Raw genomic sequence first — 25,575 nt, forward strand, 5'->3', positions numbered from 1 at the left:
AGGCCTTGTATCTCTTATGTGAATGTTACCTCAGATGTGGAAAACCAGGTGATAACTTGATCCAGCATAAAGAAAGAGTGGCATAGACAGACATTGCTTAATATGGCAGAAAGTCTCCTGGTGGTTATTAAGCCAAAAATAATTTCAGCAAATCGGAACTGACAGTTTTTTAATATTGGACCAGTATTTTACATGATGTGGCCATCTTTTTTTTGACCCAATACTGGGAACTCTGTAGCCAGATTTATTGTGTTATCAAACACAGCCCTACACAGTTGTCTTCCAAACCCTAATGCCTGCATCCATTTTCCATTTCTCACTTTCCTGCATGGGATTTTTTTCTCTTTCATTTTTGCCCCACTCCTTTTGCATTGTTTGCTATATTGACTTTCAGGCAAACTTCTCTTCTTCCTGAAGTCCATTTTTCTTACCTGCTATAGTAAATTGAAAAGATCAGTCACAGGAATGTTTATTGAAAAAAATTTAAATACAGTTCCATCTCAAGATCTGTCTAGGCTTGTTCCTCTCCGCTAGTCCTTGGATATTTTTTTTCCTATCTGCAAAACTTTAGCTTTAAAATAGTTTTATCTTACATCTTAAATAACATACAGAATTACATCTAAAAAAAGAAAATGGTAATTGCTATCATGGTATTTCCTTATTTCTGAGAGTTTAGGTTGCTTAACTGTTTTATTTTACCATTTTTTTTCTTTTTTTTTTTTTTCCTAGCTTGATTTCTGATGTTAAGATCTTCCTTAGAGCAAAGTAAAGATTCTATGAAACAATCAAGTAGGATAGTAGTGAGATGAGATAGTGTCATGAAAGTCGATGACCAGTTAGGGATATTTCTAGGTAGATACCATTAAAAGAACTTAATCTTTTTTCCTAGGTAAGCCACAGAATGAAAATCTTGGAGACTCTTTGTCTTACATTTATGAAGCAGTTCTTGCAGATGGTGAGTTGAATTCCCCTTGCATTTACTTGAATAAAGCCAGTACTCTTCAGAAAATTAAATTTGTTTTCTTACATCTTGTCAGACATGAAAGGCAATAAATTAACCTTACTATAGCATACAGTTGTGTAGAGGAACATGCCTTGTTCTCAAACATCCACCCACAGATCTATACCCACACATTCTCGTGAGGAGTGTGAAAAGGGGACAGAGATTCAGCTGGGACATTTCCTTTTTTTGTTTTGTTTCGGAGTAGAGAAATGGAGAGCTTTCTTTTTGTGTTCCCAGCTTGTAGTGAAGAGAGAGCTGATAGGAAATTGCAGATCAGTCCTACTCGCATTACATTTGTAGCATCGCTCATTGTCAGACAGTTTTTGGGAGAAGCCCTGCATCATGACTTCAGTGCCTGTTGATACTTGTCATTCTGGTTTATTTATATTTGTGAAAGCCCATAAAGAGTTATAGTAGAGAAAACAGGCAAAATCTCCACTTCCTAGTGAAGAGCTACATAGCATCTTTCCTATCCCCAGTTCTTACTTAACTTGATTTCTGGGTTGACACTGTTGTGTACTGATCGGCTTAACAGCAGCATCATGCTAACTGATAGAAAAGCTTGGGTAAGTTATTTTGGAGTTCCTGGTATAGCAGTTCTGTGCTGCTGGACTCTAAGGTTAGTGACTCTATGGGTCATCTTTGCTGGCAAAGTGGAGCGCTGCAAGCTCAGTGACTCTTCCTTACTGGCACTAATTTAGTGTACATGTCAATGATGTGTGGAGTTTAGAATTTTAGCTGCTTCAGTTAATTTCAAGACACCAGCATCAACCTGTGTGCTTTTAAATGCCCCAGTTATTCCTGCTCACCATGCTTTCATTCACAATGCAGAAGAATTTTGGAGCATGCACGTTGGTTTCTTTTCAGATAAAGCTAAAAGGGAAAATGCACTTATGGTGCTCACTGGGTTCACTTCAGACACTGAAAGGTGTGCATTCTACAGGTCTAGACCAGAACTAGTTGGAAATATGCCTCTTTGAAATGTGGAAGGGAGTATTTAGCACCAACTGTTTCCCTCTACTAAATTTTTTTCTATTGGTCTCCCGCTCCTTTCTGATAGGAACTGTTTATGACTTTCTTGGTACCTTGAGTGCACTGGTGTGGTCTCAAGCAGAAAACTCCTGGAAAGCTGCAGTGTTTTATGCCTACAAACCTACTGTCAAGGCTTCCAAGGATATCTCTTTTGATTGTGTGTTGAATGTGCCATGGGCCAGTGCGTTGAAGAAGTTTGTTGATATAAAGAAGGAGTTTTGTTATTACTGACTCATCATCCAGGTGCTCAATAAGCTGGCGTCACTGTTCCTGTCATTCATGAATGTGATGTCCAAAAAATGAGACAGTAAAAGAGGGAGTGGTCAGAGAGAACAGAATCCTAAGAAAAGAAAGGACTAGGGAATTGTTTCTCCAAGCTACTCCCATGTTAAACCCTGACTCTCTTTATATGAATCCTTTTCTGCTTTTATAGGTGGACTTGAAGAGCAGCTTAAGTCCAAGTTTCCCATCAGCTGAATGGTTGATGTTGTATTAAAGTGAACTGAGGATTTTCCAGCTAAGAAAATCTTGTATTAAAATCAAAAATTTCACTTAATATTCACTCAAGTTGCCTGGACCACAGTTCTCAGTCAGCTTTTGGTAGTCGACAGCATTGATTGTATGTAGCCTGTGCTGGTTAACAATGTTTAGTTACTGCTAAGAGGACCAAAAAGATTCTCAATTGCTGTGATGAGTGAAAAGGCCAACTAGAAAAGTGGGTTTCCCAATAATTGTATCCTGTATGTGAGGTTCAGACTGACTCCCGCATGAGTGTAAGGCAATACGTGGTCATTTCTTCTGTGGTGGTGCAATAGGGAGCAGTGATTTGATACCACTGCAGAACTTTGGAAGGAAAAGTAGCCCAAGAAGTGAAATGATCGCAGTTTCCAAGATTCAGCATGTCGGTCTTTACAAAGCCAAGAAAGGAAATATGGCAGCTGCAAATGAGCCAGTGTTTGTGCCCTGTAGAAAGCAGGTTGATCTTCAGGTAACCAGACAGGATTTGGCTTTGGATGAATTCTGAAAAAATGTTTCCAGGCACTTTTTGTTCTTCTTTTTTCTTTACAATAAGAAGGAAATGTATGCAGTGCTAAATTGTATGTGTGACACAAAACAGAAGTGTCAGGAGGAATTATAAACCAAGAAAGGATTTTTGCTAGAACCCTATAAATTCACAAAATAACAGCACTTTATGTAAAGTCTGAAGTGGAGACTGGCATGCTGAAATCTGAGGTTTGTTTTGACTGCACAGATATTGTACAAAAGAGGGATAAATCAAGGGAAGATGGAATTTAGACTTTAACTGGAATGAAAGTTAAACAGATCAGAAGTGTAAAGCTAAACAAGAAATCTAAAGCAACAAGGGTGGGAAGAGCAGTAAGTGGATGACAGGACACATAAAAAAGCCCTAGACCATAACAAATTATATCCAATAAAGCAAAGATAGATGGGGAATGAGCAAGCACTAACAAATCAATAAGAAGTGATTGACTAAAGTGCAATTGTGCAAGGCCTTGAGGGAAGAGGTCAGACAGTACATTGGAAAATGGAAAAACAATATGATCACTGAGATCCTTTTGGGGAATATGAGCTACAGGCAGATGTGAAAACAATTGATTTGCCTAGTGAGTGATGGAAAAGATCCAGTTGTGGAATGCTAATCACCGTGATATGAATATATGAGCACTTATTCCTGTAGGTGATAATAGAGCAAGTCAGCTCTTTAGCCACTCAGAAATGTTATGTGTTTGCTGTGTTTCTTGTTTCTATATAAGAAAAGTAGACTTATTTTTATTACTAGATAGCTGTATTTTGAGAAGCTGTTGTGGTTCCTCAGGAAATTTTTTGCTCCCCAAGGAATCATTATTTATAATTTGTACTAAGGTTGGAAAAGTGAAGCAATCTTACTAGAATCTGGGAGTAGAGCCTTGTACCCACACAGATAAAATGAGAATGCCTTATTGTAGAATTGGCATTCAATATTTTACCTGCAAAATAGAGCTGTCCTCGGATTTAGATGCTCATTAGGTAATACTCAGCTTCAGAAAAGTCTGTTCCCCAGCTGTGAAACAGTTCTGTCTTTTTTTAGCATGTGCTATTGAAGCTTGTATCCTAGCACTAATTAACTGGACCAATTAAGGACAGGCAAGCAGAGCACAAAAAAGGTGGTTTTAAAATATAATAGCTGTCTTCCTATTAAGTTTAACAGCAGACATCTTTTGGTTCTGCTCAGAGGTCTCATCAAACTCACTTAAATGTGCATGTTGTGTTACCTGTAGCCTTTACCAAACTAAACCAGAGAAAGGCCAGGCCTTTGTAACAAAATAGGTGGCATCCCTTCTGCAGATAAAGAAGAGCTATAGGAGTACCTCTCTCTGCTATACTGTTCTTTCCTATAATGCTATCTGAAATCCTGTTTTACTAAAATGTGGCTCTTCTGGGGTCTAGGTGTTGGGTTAAAGGACAGTGTCTTAAAAGATAAAGACCTCACATTACTTTCCTATTCGTAACCCTAGAAAAAGGAAAACAATCAGGAGTTAGAAAGCAAGCATAGTTTTCAGAAATGTCTAAAAAACATCACTCTTGATTGTGTTCCTGAGAAAGTAGTGTACCTTTTAGCCTGCTTTAAGGTTCAGTAGATTTTAGCTATTTCAAACCAAAGGTGGGAGTAAATTGCAAACCAGCCTGTCCCCTAGTGAGTCAGTCTTGCTGACAACTGACTTTTCCCCCCACCCCCCCCCCTTCTTTAATACCAAATGTGTCTGGTGTGAATCTTTCTGCTGACAGCAGCTGTGGCAGCGTGGCACAGGGAGACGTGGTCTCTTAGATAGACAAGTTCCATGTAATTTATTGCTGTACAGATAAAGAACAGCATCATAAATTTCATCCAGGCATTGGTAAGAGCCCTGTGCAGGTATTGGAGCTCTGCTGGTCATATGCAGGCTAAAATACACTGTTTGAGCTGCTGCAGTCCAAGCTGGCTTGTGTTACCAGAGTGATTCAAGGGATGCTGTAACATGGAGTATACTTGTCTTGTGTCAGTAAACATTTTCATGCTATTAATAATATGTATCCTGTACTTTGAGTAGGGCAAAGGCTGAGAATGCCAGCTACCAGCATTTCTCCCCCAGCCTCTCCCAATGCAGTTGTTAAAGGACTTCTCATTTATGTTAAACTTCATGTCCTTTCAGCCATGTAATTTTTTGAACTTTCATGACTGGAAAGAATATTCTTTATCAAGAGAATAGCTTCAAACATGGCCAAGAGGGGAAGGTTTGGCTGCTCACTAGTAGTTCCTTGAGGGTGGTATCTGTAAAAACTTTAACCCATATTCAGCCTGATATGTGAACACTTGGCCTGCCTGCCAGGTGTGCTTCCCTGAAGTATGGCTTGATTCTAAAGTGCTTCTCTCTAGCTATGTTCTTTTAGATCTATGTAATTCAAAATATAACCTCGTGTCACATCTGTGTCCAAGCACAGTGTGCAGTTTGTGCCAGGCCAGTTATGAGAGGCTTGAATTGTAGTTATAGAAATATAGAGCCACTAGGCAGCTACAGCTAGCCCCTCTGGAATAATAAGGAAGTTGCAGGACCATTTTATCAGGCAAACACCTTTTGGAGGTCTGCTCACAACTGTGGATGCCTCTGCGTATCAGTCCTTTTGTCTTCAGTGGTAATTTGAGTCAGCAGCAGGAGGATAACCTGTTGCTGTTCAAACAGCACATCTCAGATTTGGGGCAATGTTTAGTGCTGTATAATCCTTCACTGAAACAGAGGTGAGGGGTGTGTGTGTGTGCGCTGATACCCCAGAGAAATGGAATAGAAATGCCAGCTAGAGTGTTCTTACTCTGGTAGAACTCCAGTAACTCTGAAGTGGATAGATGGACTCTTCAATAAAACATCAGGCTTTAATAACTGAGAACTGCTGGTACACACAGAGGGCCAGACTTCAGTTTGCTTCTCCCTGGAGAAGAGACAGGATAAAAGCATGCAGAATGTAGAAAGTGGAAATAACAGGCTTGGGCTCCATCAACAGTTCTGCTCAGCAGCTAAATGACCTCAGGCAGGTAGCTGTTATTTCCAAAATAATCAGTGTGCCTAGCAGTTTAGGAACTTCTTGGGACTGTCTTCCTATGTGTCTAAAGCTCACAGAGCAGTAATGCTATTAATACTGCTGGTACAGCTGAAAATCATATGTTTGACTGCTGTAAAAATAATAACATTAATTGATAATATAGTAAAACACAAACTTAGTCCCAAAAAGCCTCTAAATGTATGCATCCTAACCAAAGCACTGATTGTTGAGTTTAAGTCAAATCTTTCTTCCAAGCCACAGACCAGTTACAAACTAGTTAGTTGTCATAGCCTTGGATAGTCTCTGAATATACAGTTACAGTTATATAAAAGTATATATATAAAGAAACATCTAGTTTATGTGGAAATTATTTCTTAAATATTATTGGTAAATTAATGGTAAGTTGCTTTTTACTGTTTTGGGGTTATTTGAAGGCAGGATTTTTTGGTTTAACTATCAGATCCAATATGGCTACTCATAAGAAGACTTACATTGTGTTTAGATGCTTACATGAATCAATCCATTAGGCTACAATTATATCAGAGTGGGGTGTTTTTTATTGTTGTGTACAAAATTATACCTAATAATACAAGAACAGGTTGGTACGCACCTTTGCAATCAAATCAGCCTTTGCCTTACATGTATGAAGTGATGCATAAAGTATTAGATGTGGGGGCTGTTCCAGGGATTGCTCTGATAAGGGAGAGAAATAGATGTGAATGAAAATTACAGCACCATCAGTTGCTTAGATGACATAAACACCAACTCCAAATATTCAGAAAAGGAAAACCTGTTCTTCATAGCTTTTAAAGGAACTGTCAACTTGATGCTTATTTGGAAAAAAAATTGTTCACCGTAAATGAAGTAATAGAAACTTTTTGGAAACATGTGCAAAATAGGCCAACTCACAGAAATCTACTGTTTTTGACAGAAGAATGCAGCCATGCAGGAGGAACTGGGACTGAGAATGCTTTTGAGAAAAACAAAGGTAACTGTCAATCTATTTAAAAAAGATAGATGATTCAGCATAGAGAGAAAAATTATTTAAAGCTTGTTCAGTAGTGGATATGTTTACCTTGGTCTGGAATTTACTTGATAGGAAACAAATGAAAGAAGTTAAGATTTAAGTCAGATGTTTATATGTTTTAGAATGTATTTAGTATTGTTCTGTGATTTTTAGAAACCTTTCTGTTCCTAAGTCCTCTCTCACCATCAGTAAAAGAAAATTTTTCAGCAGAGCAGGAAAAGGGATTTGCTTTGAAATCATATCTTAGATAGGGTTTATGGTAAAAAATAATAAATCTCATCCTCATGCTGAGGAAAACAGGCTCATTGAATGAAGCCCAGTGTGGTGAATGTTTTCTGCCTCCATGTTTCTCACAGCCTTTCTCAAGTCATTTATAGAGCAATCCATGCAGTTAGAGGCTGCCTTTCCATCCCACTCTGCTGCACTTTTCTGAGTTCATGCAACATTTACAAATACCCATATTTTAAGAGGATTAGCTTTCATAAATGTGTATGATAAACTCATGGTTGATAGCAGAAAGAATATGACGTGCGTAAGTCTTGTTTCCTAATTTTTCCACATAACAGAAGGTTATTTTGGTTTTTTTTTGTACGGCTTTACTTTCATCCGTTTTTCTGCAGAGCACACATCTGTGTTTGGCTTGAAGGTTTTGAATTGCAATGAAGCTATTTACACATAAGCACCTTTTCAATTATACTTCACAGAACCCAGTGGGACCATCTCTGCCTTTACCTCATATTGTCTTGAGGAGGGGTCCTGCCATATTACATGGGATGACTCCTGCACTTACATGATCTGCTGAATTTAGCCTGAGTGTTCTTCCCTGTAATCCCCTTTGGCTTACTCTTTGACACTGGAACACCCTGTCTTTTCTTTCATGTGGCAGGTTGGCCACGCGCTTCATTACTTTTCCATTCCCTGCCATCTGCCTAACCAGATTTGCCCATATTTCTCATTCTCTTGTATGTTGTGTGATCTAGGGATGAGGACCTTGTTTGTAATTCAGTTGCAGTTCTTCAGCTAGCATTGCTTTAGCAAGACTTGAGGAAGAACTGAAATTTGCTAAGCTAGCAGGTATTTTGCTTTTGTAAAGCCAACTAAATTTTGGCTGTGAGATTCATTCCATGGGTAGCCTTAGAAAACACATAAATCTTTCATAAGTTTGTTTCTGCTATTTTTAATACCCCAAATCTGTCACATACATTGTTGACTCAAAACACATAGCAAGTACCAAGTAATCAAAGACAGAGACGGTTTATAATACTCATGTAGGCTGCAATATGGATAGCTAAATAGTGTATTTGAAAAGTTAGAATTTGGGAGCGGGAAGGAGGTTGGATGTGGTGTGGAAGTTGTTCAGAAGCCATGGTGAGGCATTAATTGTTGAATCCACAAGAGAGTAGAGAGGCTTCATTAAAAATTCTGAGTTTATGTGTAGGAATGCAATTTCAAAGTCATTTAATGAATTCGGTTAAAAATGTTAAATGAAAAGCAATAATGCATTCCAAAAGGCTTTGTGTAAAATATACCAAATTGATGTATTGAAGTTGCATGAATTAAGGGAACATTGAAGTAAAATTGAAAACATCAGCACTGTGCCCAATTAAGTGAATAACTGTTACAGTAAATGTGTGTGATTTTATTATTTAAATATGAACTTAAATTTAAGATCAATCCTTTCAATATGACCATCAGCAGTAGATATTTGTCAAAAGTAAGCCAACAAAAGTAATGTGATGGAAATAGAGCATTACCCTCAGTAACAGACAGTAATTCCTGGTGGGAGAGACATGAATACTCAAGGGAAGATTATAACAGATTTTCCTTTCTTTTTAGCTTCTAGCTCATAGTGCTGTCTAAGGATCATTAGATATAGTTAATAATTTCTTAGACTTCAATCCTACAAGAAAGGGTCCAATTTTATTAATCCATTATTTTAATTGTTACTGCTCCATTTTAAGAATCTCACAGATAGGTCACCATTGTATAAAATGTTAAAAGAACACATTCACCAAGCAACAAATACCCTTTAATAAATCCTCTCTCTGATATTTCAGCATTATAATGATGTTCCTTTTATGTTTCTTTTAAGCTAATCTTCGCCTACAGTTTTAAATCCTTGTTAAATGATCATTTTTCTGAAAGCCTTAGCAATTAGTGGAGCTCCTTAGCCATTGCTTTCAGGTTAAAAGTGAGACTGTAAAGAGGATTCACAGTGAAGATGTCCAGAATGTAGGTGTTCAAAAGACCTGTACATCAGGCAACACCTTCTACCCACAATTAAACAAATACTGGCTGTACTTGTTCCATTTGTGTTACTAGAATCTTATTACTTTAGTATTAAACGCTTATGAGCTACATTGTTTTAGTTAATGCCACCAAGCCAAGTATTGCTTAATCTCTGATGCAGTGTTTGTTCAGCACTGACAAATAACACTTGACATGGTTGTTTCATGTTCTACATTTTAGGACAGTGTGTGCAACTGCTGGTAGGAATCTGAGTGCTGGAGATGGTTGCTCTGGAGTTTGGTTATTAAATATATAGTAGCGATAATAGAGATCCCTGTTACTCTTGGACTGTTGTACGTGTCTTTCACTGATTCTCAGGTAGACCTGACATTTAGTGAAAGAGGTTGTGCTTGATGGTTTTTAGCTAATAAATTGCTAACTGCTTTCACAGTCAGTAGGGGAATTGCTGTTTCTCTTGAATATCCAAGTCTGATGCAAAGGCTGCATTTTCTTCATAATTTGTCTGAACTCTAGGGCTGTGTAATCCCAATACTGACTGAGTTGAGGTCCTGATACTGTAGTTATATGTCACTAAGCATAATAAAAATACTAAAATGCAGTTAATGTGGGAGGAAAATATTATCCTAATTTGAACGAGCTTGTTAGCACTAGCATTGACCTTCCTAGTAGATGAATTATTGTGGACATTAAAAGGTGGAAGTTAATACTGTCATCTTTGATAAGCAGAGTGCAGGCTAGAAATAAAGCTGTCGTGAACTTCACATAGATTAGAATGCATCCACACGATCCCTGAAGAATGATCACTGACAGAAAGCTGACATCGGAAAATCCAGTGCCTACCAGATTTGTTATTCAGTCCTTTCATTTTGTCAATCTGATAATGAAATATTTCTTGTCTTTGCAAGACTCCTTTGCTTAAAGTGGAAGACAAATTTTCAGAAGAAGCATGCACCTCATATGAGTTGTCTTAAGTAAATTCTATATGATTAAAATTGATGGGAGACTTAAAATATGAACACGTAATATTCCCAAAGTACGCGCTGTGGGCATATAGTATCCTAGCTGTTCACATCAGCAAGGGTTCAGGCCTTCCATTTTCTGAAGAGCGGTGCTAAAGTCTAGTCTTCACAGTGATAATCATAGAAACTAATGTACTTACTTTTTGAGCTAGAATAGTTAAACTGCATTGAATTGTGCGTGGATTCTCATTCGGAATCAAAATAGCCTCTGTTCAGTGAGCCTATTTAACTTTCAAAACAAATTAAAACAAATGGAATTAAAACTATTTCAGTAAAGTATGTTTGCACGCAGGTTCAGTGTAATTTTATCAGTCTACACTGAATTCACAGTTTAAATTTAGAATTAGTTTGCTTTAAAGGCATGAGACTATAAGCAGGAGTAGGGTAGGAAAATTTACTAGCTGGTGACCAATGCTGAACCTGCACACCTTAGATGTTCAAAGAACTTTTAGCTTCCTTAATGAAGCAAGGACAAATGATGCTACTTTTTTTTTTTCCTTTCTTTTTTTTTTCTTTTTCTAAGATCTCTCCAACAACCAAAGCACACTTCTGGGAAAAAAAAAAATCTACATCAGACATAGCATACCCAAGTTTCTGTACTGCATTGTCTGGCATAACTTCACTTAGTAGGCACATTTATTATAGAAGTTTATGAAGTCTGTGCCTTCTTAAGCAAGGCAAATTTGGTAAGGAAAGGAAACATTTTGTATCAGACAAACTGGTACATATGGGGGAAATAAAGGCAAGCAAGAAGTGAGAAAACTAATTGTAAATTACCAATACTGATGCTAAATGTAAATAGTTCTGTGCCACTTAGGAGTACTGTGTGGTTTGTATAGCTCAGTCACTTGGGCACTTTTGGAAAAACCTCAAAATGGCTGCAGTACTTGTTTGAGCAAAGCCAGATTGCTACTGTTCTGTATTCTGCCCATCACTAATTTATATTAATATTCTACATTCATTTGAGAGGAAAATATGTGCCTGAAAAGTTATTTATGTCCTTGAATGTAATTGACTGTGAATATTCCATAATTTACAGTAATACAAGATACTCTTGATGACTCTCAGGATATTTTCTCACCAGCCAGTCAAGACTTTAACTCTGAGCTGCTCGGAATGATACTATTAATCTAACTACGTTACTGCAATATGCTGGGTAATCCTGTGTGATGAAGAGCTGCTGCAGTCCTTTGAGATGGGTGACAAGAGCGTTTTGTACAGGGTAATGGAGTGTCTGGAAAGGAGTAGTAGTGATACAACTGTAAAGTGGCAGGTGTGAAGAATAGCTTTTCTGAAACGTAGGCTTAGTCAGAGCTCTGCAGATGCAGTTGTCAGTTCTTTTATATTTTCTCATTAAAATTCTGTGATTTGGTGAAGGAATCACTATGGCTTTTGGGCCTTTACTGGTATAGCAGAGCAGAAAAGAAACTGGTTGCAAGCTATCTGTATGACTGGCATAGCATTTCCAAACCCAGAATATCCTACGCAAAAAATGTATGCCTTCAGTCATTCATTTTGTCTGTAAAGGAAGGCAGAGACCATAGCCTGTGTTAAGATCTTTGTCTACCGTCATAGTCACTTGGTCACAGGTATCACTGCCTTTACATAAATCCTTCCTGCAGCCAGGCAGGCTGATGTTGTAAATGTGTAGCATGCCCTTGTTTACATACAGAGAAAGCAAGAGTGGTAAAAATCCCACTTTGTCCCAGTGTATGAGAGTTTGTTGTTCTGAGACTAGAAAACTGGCTGATCTTGTGACTTCATTGGTCACAATGTTTTTGGTGTAAAGGCCTTGTCTTTGACTTCACAAGACAAAATGTATGAGAAGAATCTGTTTATATAAATAAAGGCTGCAGGTTCAGGACTTCAGAGGTGAGCTCTGATTATCAAAGGGGGGAATCTCATCACATTTGCAGAAAAAGGAATATTGCCAGGCTTTCATGCAGTGCTCTTAATGTGACTCCAAATGCCATATGAGCTATATATTGGAAACAACATCATTGCTATGTTTTGTTGCTGGGTTTGTTAACGATGTCCTCATTCCGCATTATATATTTCAGGTCACCACACTAGCTCTGATGTTAACTTGACAGATGTCAGGGGAGTATCAGAAAAAACGGAACTCTGTTTTAAAACAGAGATGCTTTCTGAAACGTTAGAAACTAATGAGCAGTCAATACTGGTGCTTCCAGGAAGAATATCATGTGAGGTAAGGTTTTTGGGTGCTAAAATCGTTAGGATAACAGTCAGTGCTCTTCTCCTCTTCCTGCTGTAAACTCATTCATACTATTAACAGTTTTGAAAACCGATAGCAGGTAACAGGCCAAAATGAGAGTTCATCAAGACTGCAGTGGGGTTTATTTTGCCTTTGTCACATCCACGCTGCAGCCAAAAGATTTGTAAATAAAATAGTTTTGAGAGAGCCTCTGAGGGATTTTTATCTCTATTAGAATTTTTTGGCAGCTTGAGTAGAGATGTTAACTGTCATGTGGGCCTTGTAGTTTAGAGGGAGCGTGTCATCAGGCACTTCTTGAGGGATACGGAGTGTCTCATGGCAAGAATCCATGATTGGTTTATGGGTACATGCATATGTGGCCATACCACAAGTTACACAAGCGGTTGTGTGAGCATATACCTTGTCTAATTTTAAATTAAATCAGAAATATTTATATATACATATCTCCATGCATATCCAATGGACACAAATATTCATATGTGTTTGTTTTTAATCTGAGTTTCTGTGAGAAAATATATGAAAATATAAACAGAGGAAGTACAATATCCTGCATTAATTTATATAAATGACTGGCCACAGTCAGATTTTGAGGTTGTGGTGTGTATAGAACGTCATGTATTTTGCTTGCTATCTGTCTTTCAAAGATGGCTTACATTATTTCATTATTGCGACCAGTACAGTTCTAAGGGAGTAACATTCGCTCTCGTTCAGGAGGCAGTAGGATGGTATTGTATCACATTACCTGCTGCTTCTGTCTGTCTTTACTGGCAGTTCACTGTAAAGAATTTGAGTCTAAAGTATTTTAGGTGGTTCTTATTAGGCTGAATGTCATTCTCTTGGACTATAAAGTAGAATGTTCTTAGAAAACATAACAGTTCAGCTACATATGTATTTAAAATACTGTCTTAAAATTTTGTTAGATAAGATGAATTTAAAATACTACATTAATTGTGTCATTTATGTAAGTAAAATACTAAAGTATAACACTGAGATGGCAGCATGTTTTGGTATTACTGTTTTTTTGTATGAAGGAACTTTTCTTCCCAGTTATGTTTTCATTTGCATTTTACACTTCCAGTATAATTTTCTGAAGGACTAACAAGAACATATTTTAATTTTATAGAATCCTGGTGAAATATTCATTCTGTTGAAAGATGAAATAGATGATGAAACATTAGAAATTGAATTCATAGCAGGTAATAAACGAATTAGGATGCAGCCAACCTCTTGGAATAAAAAGGTCAAGTACGTGAAAGCCTTAGGTAAGAAAAACTTTCTTTAAGTAAACAGAAAACTTTGGGCTCACATCACTTTTTCTGATAAGTAGTTTTACTTCCCACTATTTTGTAGGTGTTTCCTGTACATGGGTTTTGCACACAGAACATTTATTAATAATGCAGAGAAGAAAGGCCTTGTGATTTATGGGAAACTAGGTTCTCTTAGGTTGTTTTTGTGTGGTTAAATGGCAGGTGGCAGTCTTAAAATGTCATTGATTAGTCACAGGTTAACATTCTTCAAAATTACTGCCATAAAACGCAAAGCTAATATTCTTTTCTTATTACTCCATTACTAAAATGTTTCATTTGGTATTTAATGCAGTAAATTTGGTTATATTCCTCTCTATAATTCTTACTGATTAGGAAATAATTTATTTTCTTTGTTTGTATCCATGCCATTTCTCTGTATCACTCAGCTCTGCTGGTTTCTAATGATTTTTTCAACTGCTTCATCTATAACTAGTTGTCAACAGTTTTAGCTATGTAACAACAGTTTCTTTTAGAAGGTCTGTGCAGATTTAAGTGCCACATCTATCCCTACTCACATGATGTGAGTTAAGAATTAAAAAAATTTTCGCGTAAATATTTAGAGTGTAGCTTGCTACTGCACTGCATGCTGTGAATTCGCAAAAGAACTTAAATTTTATTCTAAAAGCATTAGAATACAACATTAGATAGAAGAAATATATACGTATAGGCTACAATTTTCAACAGTGGCTTCTTGGAATTACATTTGGGTAATTCTGTGGTCTGATTTTCATCCAGAACACTGTCCTGAGGTGACAGCCACATATGATCTGAGTTTTTTTTATCACTGTGATCGTGCAGAGAGTTTGTTTTTAGAGACCTGATTGGGAAATACATGACCAACAGGAAACTTCCATCTGCAACTGATTTCAGAGGAGAGCTGAAATCCTCATTCACAGATCTTGAAAGATTCTTCCAGAATTATACTTTGAGAACATTGTTGATTACAGTGAGGTTTCTATAGTGCATGAGGAAATAAAATATGAACAGTAAATGAAATATTGTGAAAAATCTGGCAGAGACCTGCAGCCCAAGTTTCATTTTGTTTCTTATATTATTGGTATTTAATGCTTCCCTCTGTAAGCATTTTTCTGTTCCAAAATCTGGAAAAGTTGGAAGTTAGGGTGTACCCTGTTTTAATAAGAGTTCAGCTGACCAGAAAATGTTTTTGGTTTGTTGTTTTTATTAAAAATGCATTTGATCAGTTTCCATTTGAGTGATTTAAGGTGATGTTCTATTTGTTTTGTTTCTTTGGCCCTATTACTCTTCTCCATTTTCAGGATTGTGCATTTTCATTGCTTTTCTGTGGGCAGAGTTTGAATTTTAAGGAAACTGTGCTAGTGCTGGTATGGTACAGCAGGATGCCTGGCACAATGAATACTAATGAATTATAAAATGTGCTCATGAAAGGGGCTTATGCTGCGTACACAGAGCAAGTTACACTTAAGTAACAACAGACTGTACAAATGCCTGTTTCCTTTGGTTTTACTAGGTAAACAACTGGAATGGAAATAATTACACTGCAATTTCTGCAGCCTAGTTCAAATCCAATTTTGAGAACCTTGTCTACAATTAAGAAAAATGTTTCAAAAGATGAAGAGCAATTCCACTATTTGTAATAAATGAACTTTTCCTTAGTTTGTAGGCATAGGGGATCTGTTTATAGGTCATCAGTATATCAAAGGGAAGTTGGAAATTTGAAGCATACTCTCTTCATCTCCTTTCTAACGTGAAGCAATACTATAGCTTTGTTTTATACAGATTTACAGATATGTATTTTCTTCTGTCAGCTTTTTAATGTTAGACTGAAAGACCTGGATAAAAAACTGATTACACTGAATCATGTGTGAAATGCAAATCCATTTAATTGACTCTATGCATTTTCTGTGGTATTTTCCTGTTCTTTTACTTATTCCCCAAGACCTCTGGTCTGGGACTGGAAAATATTTTCAGCTACTGTTCTGATTTGTGTTTTAAAAGATTTTTGTGCTGGCCCTGTATATATAAATGTCTACTGTGGGGGAGTCATTAAGACCACAGCGCAGATAGAGTACTATACTGCACTAGAGGAGATTGAGCACATTTTCAAGAAGGTGGCTGACCCAATAGCTTTCACTTGTCAGGTAAGTTGACTTCTGCATTTTTAATTAAAAAATACAATATAAGTGCCTGTATGAGCTAAGAGATAATGCACAGTCTTTTGATTGCACAGTAATGAGTAATGGCTCAGTAACAGGTTTACAATTACAGAGGCCTGTCTTTTGAGATGTCTAGTTGTAAGCAAGTCAGGCAAGTGAAAACAAATTTTCTCTTTTCTTGTTTTTGTATAGAAAGTAATATAAACATCCTTTGTACTGTATATGCCTAGTGGACAATATCCTGCATTACAGAGAATGAAAATAATAACAGTAGCAATGTCCCTCTCCATTTAAAGTGCCCTTTTTAGTATGTTCTAAGACCAATAGAAGCAAGTAATCTTAAATCACATTGTATTTGGAGGGTTATTATTCATTCACGGTCAAGCAGGATTTTTCTGGCATAGCTTGTATGGGAGACAGTAGGTTGCTATTCATATAGAGTACATTTACAGCTGCTGAATTATCATTCATGTGGTTTGCTGGTTGCCATGCAGATTCTTTGCATATATTTAGAAGAATTCAGGTTTTGAGCTGGGTTTCAAATCCAGCACAGCAGGCTGCAGTGCTCTGCAACGTGTCCTTTGCCAATAGCACATACAAAATAATAAGAAAAGAAAGCATCTATTAAGAAAGGACGGAATCTCAGTTATCATTTGTTGAATGGTGGATAGCCCAAGCAGACTTGTCATGATGTCTATATTGTAACTGCAAAGCCAGAACAAAAATAATGGTCTGTGTTTCCAGTGCAGGCAGTCTCATTTTCCTGTGACAAATCTACCTTACCTACCACCTCAGGCATTACACTCATAATGAAAGGATTAATAAAAAATGATGTATTGCAATATTAGTGTTCTATTAAGGGTGGGGGTAGATTCCTTCCCAGTACAAGTCACTTCTGTTTTAAGAAAACAGGCTATTGCACAAGAAAAATAGTGCAACTCCAAGTACAAATGCATTTTTAATATCCATCATTCTTTAGCCTGTGTTTTGAAGGACATCAAAGTAAGCTTCTAACAGGTTTCATTTACAATTTTATGCGTAAGAAATATCATAATGATTAAAAAAATTATAATTAACATGGTAACCTAGATACCTACAACACACCTGGTACTTCCACTGGAGAATTATTTGCGTTATTCAGGAGTTTGACCCTTCATTTAACCAGCATGACTAATATTTAGTAAGACACATGCAATTCAAATTATATTCAAATGCAAAAATAATTCTAGGCAGAGCAGTAGTGCACACCAGGAAATACAGCTGTAGGTTATGACTGCCAGGTATGTTTAACAATTTCCTCAGCTTTACTCATCTGGATAATAAGCAAGGGTTTAAATGAGGCAATGCTGTTTGCCTGCTCTTAATTTTTTGGTTTTAGCATCTGAAAAGTTAATACCAAGAAGATATTTATAATTGGATAAGTTTTACAAGCCACACAATATAATGGCTGCTCTGTGGGGAAGTATACTAATGGTAATTCTTTTGTAAGTGTACATATGTGTTGGAAGATTTGTCATCGCACTTAACGTCACCTGCTGGGCCACAGATTGAGGTAAACTAACTAGCTAGGTAGCTAAAGTATTTCCACAAACTTTTAAAATACTTTAAGCTCCCATGTAAACCTGATTTAATGGCAATAAGATAGATCATAAAGCTGCAATTTACATAACATGAATTACCTTAATCTTTAAAAATATGTTCACGCAAGGAAAAACAAAACAGACTTGATAGTAATTAAATTCCTGTCAAGTCGCAGGAGTAGTAGTAACTTTTATTTAGCCAGGATAATTAAAACCTTTGAGACTATCAGCTTATTTGCAAAAGTATCTGGGGGGCAACAGTGCAAAGTAACAATCAAACACAATGGAAAACAAAATTAAAATAAAATAGAAAAGCTTACAGCAATTATTGATCAAAGCAATATTACTCCGTGGTTCAAAGAAAAATTCAAGATTTTCACAAATGCTTGCAATCTGAGAAGTATCTCCTTATTAGAATTCTGTGATGAAAGCAAATTGCTACAGTAATGCATACCAAACCCACAGTGCTTTGGTAAAATGCTTTCATTGTACTGTATATTGTGTTGCCAACCCTTCCAGCTAATTTGAGGTGCTATTGTTGTTAAGATTATTTTCCCTTTCTCCACTTTGTCCTCCAGTAAAGCCAAGCAGATAAACAAAACCCAACACATAGGCTTACAGCTAATCCATTCCTTTTACTGATGGTCGGGGCAGTTCATATATCTTAGTGGGAGACCAATGAAGTGTGGTACTGTTGCATTTGTGAATTCCTCCTGTCAGAGAGCAATTAAAGATTAACATTGGCCACATTTCAGATTAAACATATTCTAAGGTTTTTACAAATTAAATTTTTGGATTAAATTCTTTGCCACATCTGTTCGGTTGTAATTTTCTGTGTTGCGAATTTTTCTGAATTTAGAAGTAATTTATCAACATTAGCAAGACATTTAAACAACTGAATAAATATTTAAAATGTAAGGAAATAAATAGAGTAAAAAATGAAATAAGTTTATTTGCATAAGCTTTTCAAGAAAAAACTCTGACATTTTATAGTAAAGTAGGAAGCGCTGGGGTCATAATAACTGAATCATAATGCTCAATGAACTTGCTATCAGGACATATGAGGGTGGGTGCTGGCTAAAGGCTGTGAATTTTTTTGTTCTCTTGTTTTCTTATAATTTTGCATTAAAGAAGCTGTTTTAGGGAGTTTCTGTAATAACCCAGTATACAGACTGATTTTAAGGTTCTTATAATTCATAAATAAACTTTTTCATATCTTTTTTTACTTTTTATCAACTTCTCATTTCAGCATTCTGCTGGATTTACATGGTGTATTGATTTTTCTCTCAGACGTTCTACTAAATGCAACTATTGATTCAATTAGTTAGTGTTGGGGTTTCCTGGTACAGATTTCTTAGGTTTTTTTAAAAAATTGAAAATATGGTCATATCCTTATTACTGAAATTAATGATTGATAAGGTTCATGTTTGTTTGAGTGACTTAGAATATCTAGAGATTCAGAAAGTCTGTATGACAAGCTTTGACGGAATAGTACTGCTATGATTTTGAGAGACTTGATATCTTAAAGGATGTTTTTATCATAGTCATCAAACAGGATTCCGGTTACAGTGTATGTTGAAAAAGAAGAAGGAAAATAAATTGCAGATCCTCTATGGAAACTTGTAAGAAAACACTACATGACTTATGTGGTCATATTATGTATGCGCCTTTACCTGATCCCCAAAGATAATTTGAAGCTTCTTAATGTTTCAATCTTCTAAGCCATGTCAGCAGCAGTTACTTTAAAATGTTTCTTTATTTTCCTCTAGGTATGAAATCTCTCCATGTTCTGTCAGTGGCTAAAACTGTCAGAAAAGCCTAAGTGATTTTTAAGTCTAGCCCATTCTTTTTGGCAGAAGTAATCTAGATATTGACGCGCATATAAAGTAGTGTCTGATATATAAGAACTACTGAAAGAGTTCATCTTTATGTAAATCTAACCTTGTTAGTACTGCTAAAGCCAGCAAGAAATATGTTAATTTACTGGCTGTGTGTGCTGTGTTTCAGTGGCACATATTTTCAGGCTTTGTTAGCAGTTATTGAAGAATGTAGACCATCTCATTCACAAAAGTAGCAAGATATGTGCTTCATTTCCTTTTTCAAGGATGTTTTTGGAAGCCCATGTGTGATGGTCAGCAGTTGGGGTTCCTCTGTTGCATACAGCTGTGTCATGTTGCTGTGAAAAGGGAGCGAAGGAATGCAGGTAGTGCCTACACCTGAGGAGGTGGTACTGAGTGAGGAGGACAAGCTACTGGTGGTGAGCTCTGGGGCAGGTAGTAGCACTTGCAGAAGGACCAAGATTGAAAGGTGGAGCAAAGAGCAGCTGGCTGTGCTTCAGAGACCATAAGGATTACCTACAAACTCACTAGCTTAATTCCGAGTGGCTCCTGGAAATAACTTGTCTGCAAGAACACAAGGAGAAAGTAGTGCTTTTACTTCTTTTCTGTCATGTTTTAAATCAATATTCGGATAAAATGTGGACTTCCTGAAACTCCTGAATGGCTCAGTGTTCCCTTGCAGTGTGCTTAACTTCAAATACAGTTCTACTTCCCTTGGCTTTGGTGAAGATTCAGCATGAACTTCAGGCATGTACTGTTGGGATTTCTTGGGAAGATTTCACGGGCCTTTAGAGACTTGTGTAGGGTGCATCAAAATATGTAAATGCAGCTTACTTAGAGTCTGTGAGTGCTTTGGAGCAGGAATAGGCAGTAAAGTAAAATTCTCTAAACTGAATTCTTTCTTGGGGGAAGTGCGCTTTGTGTTGGTATGGAGCTAGATAGTGCTAGATACTATTGCTAGTTAGGTTTCGCTGTTGTTTCTGCTGTTATCTTCACTTAAGTACTGGAACAAGTGCTCCTGTATGTGAGACAAAAGGCATCAACCTAGACTTTTAAAAATAACTAACCTAGATTTTCCTGCTGTGCCTTTGTTGCAGAGTAGCAGAACAAAGCTCCTCGTTATGGTTTAGTTAACAAGATAGCTTGTTAAATCATTGCTTGAGCCTTCAGATTTTAGATCCCTGGAGCAAGAGAAAAAAATAATGAGGTGGAAAACTTTGAGCAAATTGCACTAATAACTGTGTATAAGAAGTGTATTGTGCCTGACTTGGAAATCATAGAAATGTATAGACAGGCCATTGGAAGGCAGGCCTGTTAAAGCATGAGAAATTTAACTGTAAATTAGTCTGTTCCCTTTGGGAGATCAGTCTAACTTCTGTCTCAGCAGCTTGTCAAAATTGAGTTAGCCTGATGTAGTTAAGCCATGCAACTGTTTATGGCCTTGAAAATTTTGCTGCAAGTTCCTGAAGTTGTGCATTCTCATTTCAAGAACTTGCTTGATCTCGGATTGTGAAACATTGTTTTATCCCATGTAAATTTGGTTGTCTGAGTGCAAAATAAGAGCTAAACACTCCTCAGGTACTTCTCTACCAGATTTCTGCCTGAATAAAAGGGAGAAGGAAAGGTTCCTGCCTCAGGTCATTAAAAAGCAGAGGAGCTTTGCTGGCAAGATTAACGAGCATGCTTGCTGAAAAGAGGCTGTAGGGTGTTTATTTGGCTTTGATATACAAGACAGTCTGAAATGGTTTTGGTTTGAAATTGCTCCTTGAGCATTTCAGGACAGATTTATTATAAGAGGCAGGTGTTGTTGGGGTGTTTTTACTTTGTTCATTTTCTTTTGAACAGGGAAGGCTAGATAGGTAGGGGTATGGAATGTGTAAGGGGTATCCCTGCTATTTTAAAAGGAAATTATAAATATTACTTCAAGTTCAGTTTGTCTAGAAACCCACCTCTATGATTATTCTCTATGTACTGGAATTTCTGCTATATAGTTGTTTCAGTGAATACCAGTGGGTTTGAGCCTCTTTCTTCATGGCACAGTACCTGCACATACTCTCATCTGAGACAGTTCCTATGTTATTACTTCTCTCTGTCCTACTCTAGATTGAACTCTGTTAAGGTGGTACCAATGATGATATTGTATCTAAGAAGACCTACTTGGAATAAGAGAGAATAGTATGGTTTCCTAACTGAATTACTCCCCTTAATTTTTAAATGTGGTTATTCATGTTAATAGGTTTTTTTTTTTCTTAGATATTTGGGAGGTTTTGCATATCCTTTCTCAATTCACACTGTAAGTCTGGTACTCCAATTAGATCTTTGTTCTAGAACAAGTCTTCAAGATTTTTTTTTCTAGGTAGAGTCTTTTTTTATAATACTTACTGCTTTGGTTACTGAGGACTAAATTATGTATTTGTAATTATTGAGTAACAAATACAGAGAATATAATTCAGCAGTACAGAAAGGGTGAATTATGGAAAGAAATAGGTGACGAGTTACTAAATGTGATGAATTTGATGTGTCATAATCAATATTGGAAGGGCTAGTATCAATTATGGGAAAAATAATAATTTTATTATTGGTAGCTCCCTATCTGCGCAAACTTGTCTTCTAATTCTGGCTAGGACTCAGCTGAAAATTGTATCTTGCTTGTGTACTCAACATTTTCTGATCACGTCACACTTATTTTCTTACTCGCTTTTAACAGCCTCGGGAGTTAAACTTTGTGTTTCATCAGTAGACCCCTCTGTGTCCTTTTCTTCTCAGCATGTCAGTCACAGAGTTTCTTTTTAAGTTTATATGCTAAGTGTATCTGCAGATATTCCCTGTTAGTGATCCCAGAATTGTCTTGACCAGAAACAGTTCAACTGTGGAAAGGCAACCTTTAACACACAGCTGCTGCCATCTGACTGGAGTATGAGCATGGATGACCATCAATGAGCATCTTTTGGCACCCAGTGCAGCACAGACTGGACTAGTGCCATAGTAAACAGTGTAAAATAACCTTACTGCTCAAATCTCTGTAGTCGTGCTTATCATGTAGTCTCCTATCACACCAAGCAAACAAACTTAATTATGGCTGCCTTGAGAGTCATTAGGAATAGATCTTGGCCTTCTCTCCAGAAAGAGGCAATCAAAAAAAGATCTTGTGGCAAGTCAGTGAGGATTTCTCATGTCTAAAGACTATGTATTTAATAGGAAGCTAATCTCACTGGTTGCTATCAGTTCTTAATCTATCAGGAATGTTAGGCCTCTGCAGACTGAATTGAAGCCGTTTCCTACCTACCAAAGTACACAATCTTAATGTAAAGATTTTGGGTAACAGAAGGCTACTGTAGTCAACTCATCCTGAATTACTGCTGTAGTAAGATCTTGGATTTATTGGCGACTCGTGTCTGTCAGAACAGTTCCTGGTTATCACCCAGCATTGTTGTACACAGCTAAACCAAGAAATAATCATCCTGTCCTTACCCTTCATTCAGAAGGTTTTAGTCATGGCTGAACTTCATAAGTTGTTATACCTGGTTTTCTTCAGTTGGATTGTGTTACCATGATCCTTCTATCTATACCGGTATCTCTTCTGTAGCTTTCAGAAACTGCTTCTCTTACTAAAAGTGAATTTGTAATAACACTGTTTTCATTCATTTGATTCAGCAGCACCCTGAGGATAAAGCTAAAAACATATGCAATAAATAAACTATTTTTTTCCTTTGATTTTTCTTATTTTAAACAGGCTTTTAAATTTTCTTCTGTAGAGAAGCTGGACAATGTTCTGACTTGGTTATTGAAAAGCAAAATATCTACTTATGAATTCAGCCCATTCCAAAGTGAAGAAGAGCACCATCAACAAACTAGTGAGTCACTTCTTGTATGCATTGATTTTTATTGCTGATGCTATGGTTATTACTTACAAATGTTAATAAGACAATCATTAAGTATTTAAAACCACTAGTAAAATGGAGGAATCCACAATAAAGACAACATAGCAAGGAAAAGTGGAACAAAGAATTCTATAAATCATTACTTTGAGACTCAGTACTATATATTTATAATTGTCTGGATGTTTTTTAGCTTTAGATTAACTGCAAATTGACAAATTTGCAGCTGAGAAAATTTATATTTGCAGAGAAAATGGGCAGTAAGAGACCTAAAGAGATTGTAGAATCACAGAATAGTCAGGGTCGAAAAGGACCTCTGCAGGTCATCTAGTCCATCCCTGCTACTAAAGCAGGTTCACCTAGAGCAGGTTTCACAAAGCCGTGTCCAGGTGGGTTTTGAAAAGAAACAGATGGGGCTTTAAGTATTTCTTTGGTTTAATTGATATTGACACTGTAGAAGTCATTTTAACTGTCTATTTAAATTGCTAAAAAAGAAGTAATGTTCTGTGTCAATAATTTGGGAAATAAGAAGGATGTCTTCTAAGAGCTGCAGAAATATCACTTTAGGCTCTTGTTTGCTTACTGCAATTTTATGAAAATTCCCACAGACTAAGACAGTACTACAATACTGTAATATTAGATTTTCTGCTTTTTTTATAGCTGAGGTGTTCTAGAACCCTCTGCAGAGAATATCAGAGAAGGGAATATCACATGACAAAACATACAAAACAGCAGTTCCCTCTTAACCTTGTGCATGTCAACTAAAACTTTAATTAAGACAAGCACTGGCCTCAAAGTTAGTTGAAAGTTGAAGAAGCCACCTTAACGCACTTAAAAATATGCCACTTGTCACTTTATCTTTAACCTTTCCTTCCTGCTTATGATCACTAGCTAACTAGTTCTTAGTGTAGGTTCCAAACAGCAGCAGCTTTTCTCTTTTAACGTTCTTCATTAAAATACTGCTACTGAGTAAAAGTGGTTCATTTCTAGTTACCCTGATCACTACTACTTTTGTTCAGTTCTATATATTTAGCTGAAATGTATCAGTTGTTCCAGTTTCACAGCTGATAAAAGTTCAGCAATTTTCCCCAATTCAGTTTGTCACACAATTCAGTGTGACAAACTTGCAAGTTCAAGAATGGTATTTTCTGCCTGAAGCATGTGTGCTTTCAGATAATTACAGCCTCTTCCTACATGTATAATACAAAACTTCAGTTAAAGCAGTTAAACACGGTATGGTGGAAATTTCTTTACATTAGAACATTAATTTGTCTTAAGAGCTCACTGAATTTTGTGAATTGGCAATTAAGTGAGCAAATACAATTAAAAAAAACCCCAAACCCCAACCAAAACCAAATGCAAATAGATCTTGTAGTCGGTTATTCTTACCTGATAATTTTGACACTGGTACCCTTAGTTGCCATTGACTTTTGCTGTAGAACCTGAAAGAAAGAGGTAACTTCTTCACCTTTGTCAGGGGACGGGAGGGAATTAAACAGTGGTGCCTCTTTTCAGAATTAGGGCACAAAGAAAGACCAGTAGCCTTCAATCATCTCTTGTGAGGTCATTAACCTTACTATATTTTTTAATTAATCAAATATGTATTTAGGGGAGGAATTTGAGAGGTCAAGTCCAACAACATCCTTTTCCCCTCACTGCTTGGGTGGCAAAGCCATTATCTTATACAGGGCAGAGAATGGTAACTGGTACCACAGCTGCATGCAAAATGGGCATTGAAGTGTTCCTGAGGTTGCTGAGGGAACAGCAGCCATCTTAGCTGTTGGTATAGTATTTGCCAAGAGAACAATTGTATCAGGATGGCCTCAAGTAGTTCAATAGTTCAGAGTTTTCTATCAGCAAGACTTGGAAAGTTTGGCCCTTGAAGGTTGCGTCCTACTTTGTGTAAGTGCAGGGTGCTGCTGGTTGTTGCCTGAAAAGGCTTCGTGAATCAGAGTGTTTAAAGCTGTCTTAAATTGGTGGAGCTCAGTATCGTCGTCTGATGGTCCTCACAATAACTTTTTGCCTTGCGTCACAACTTGATGGTACCAGGCTTTTGTGTAATGGTCAAGAAATTAAATCTGTCCATTTGTACCACTCAGTAAAGCCTTTGCATGCATCTGCACTAATGGACAACCAATCCCACATGACACTGAAACAAGATATGAAGGTCCTCCCTTTGAGAGTAAGGCTGGTGGT

The 25,575-nt window shown here is 36.9% G+C and overlaps 1 protein-coding gene across 1 annotated transcript in view; it reads left to right on the top strand.

The window, feature by feature from the left end:
- BANK1 (B cell scaffold protein with ankyrin repeats 1) overlaps positions 1 to 25,575 on the top strand; it is a 166,950-nt gene that overhangs the window by 32,288 nt on the left and 109,087 nt on the right. Inside the window, exons 3-7 of the mRNA XM_037380134.1 lie at positions 890 to 955; positions 12,466 to 12,614; positions 13,765 to 13,903; positions 15,926 to 16,068; positions 23,235 to 23,355. Of these exons, the coding sequence (XP_037236031.1) occupies positions 890 to 955; positions 12,466 to 12,614; positions 13,765 to 13,903; positions 15,926 to 16,068; positions 23,235 to 23,355 (618 nt within the window). The remainder of the gene's footprint in view (positions 1 to 889; positions 956 to 12,465; positions 12,615 to 13,764; positions 13,904 to 15,925; positions 16,069 to 23,234; positions 23,356 to 25,575) is intronic.

The sequence above is a fragment of the Falco rusticolus genome, chromosome 1 (assembly GCF_015220075.1).
Source record: "Falco rusticolus isolate bFalRus1 chromosome 1, bFalRus1.pri, whole genome shotgun sequence".
In the NCBI taxonomy this organism is placed as follows: Eukaryota; Metazoa; Chordata; class Aves; order Falconiformes; family Falconidae; genus Falco; species Falco rusticolus.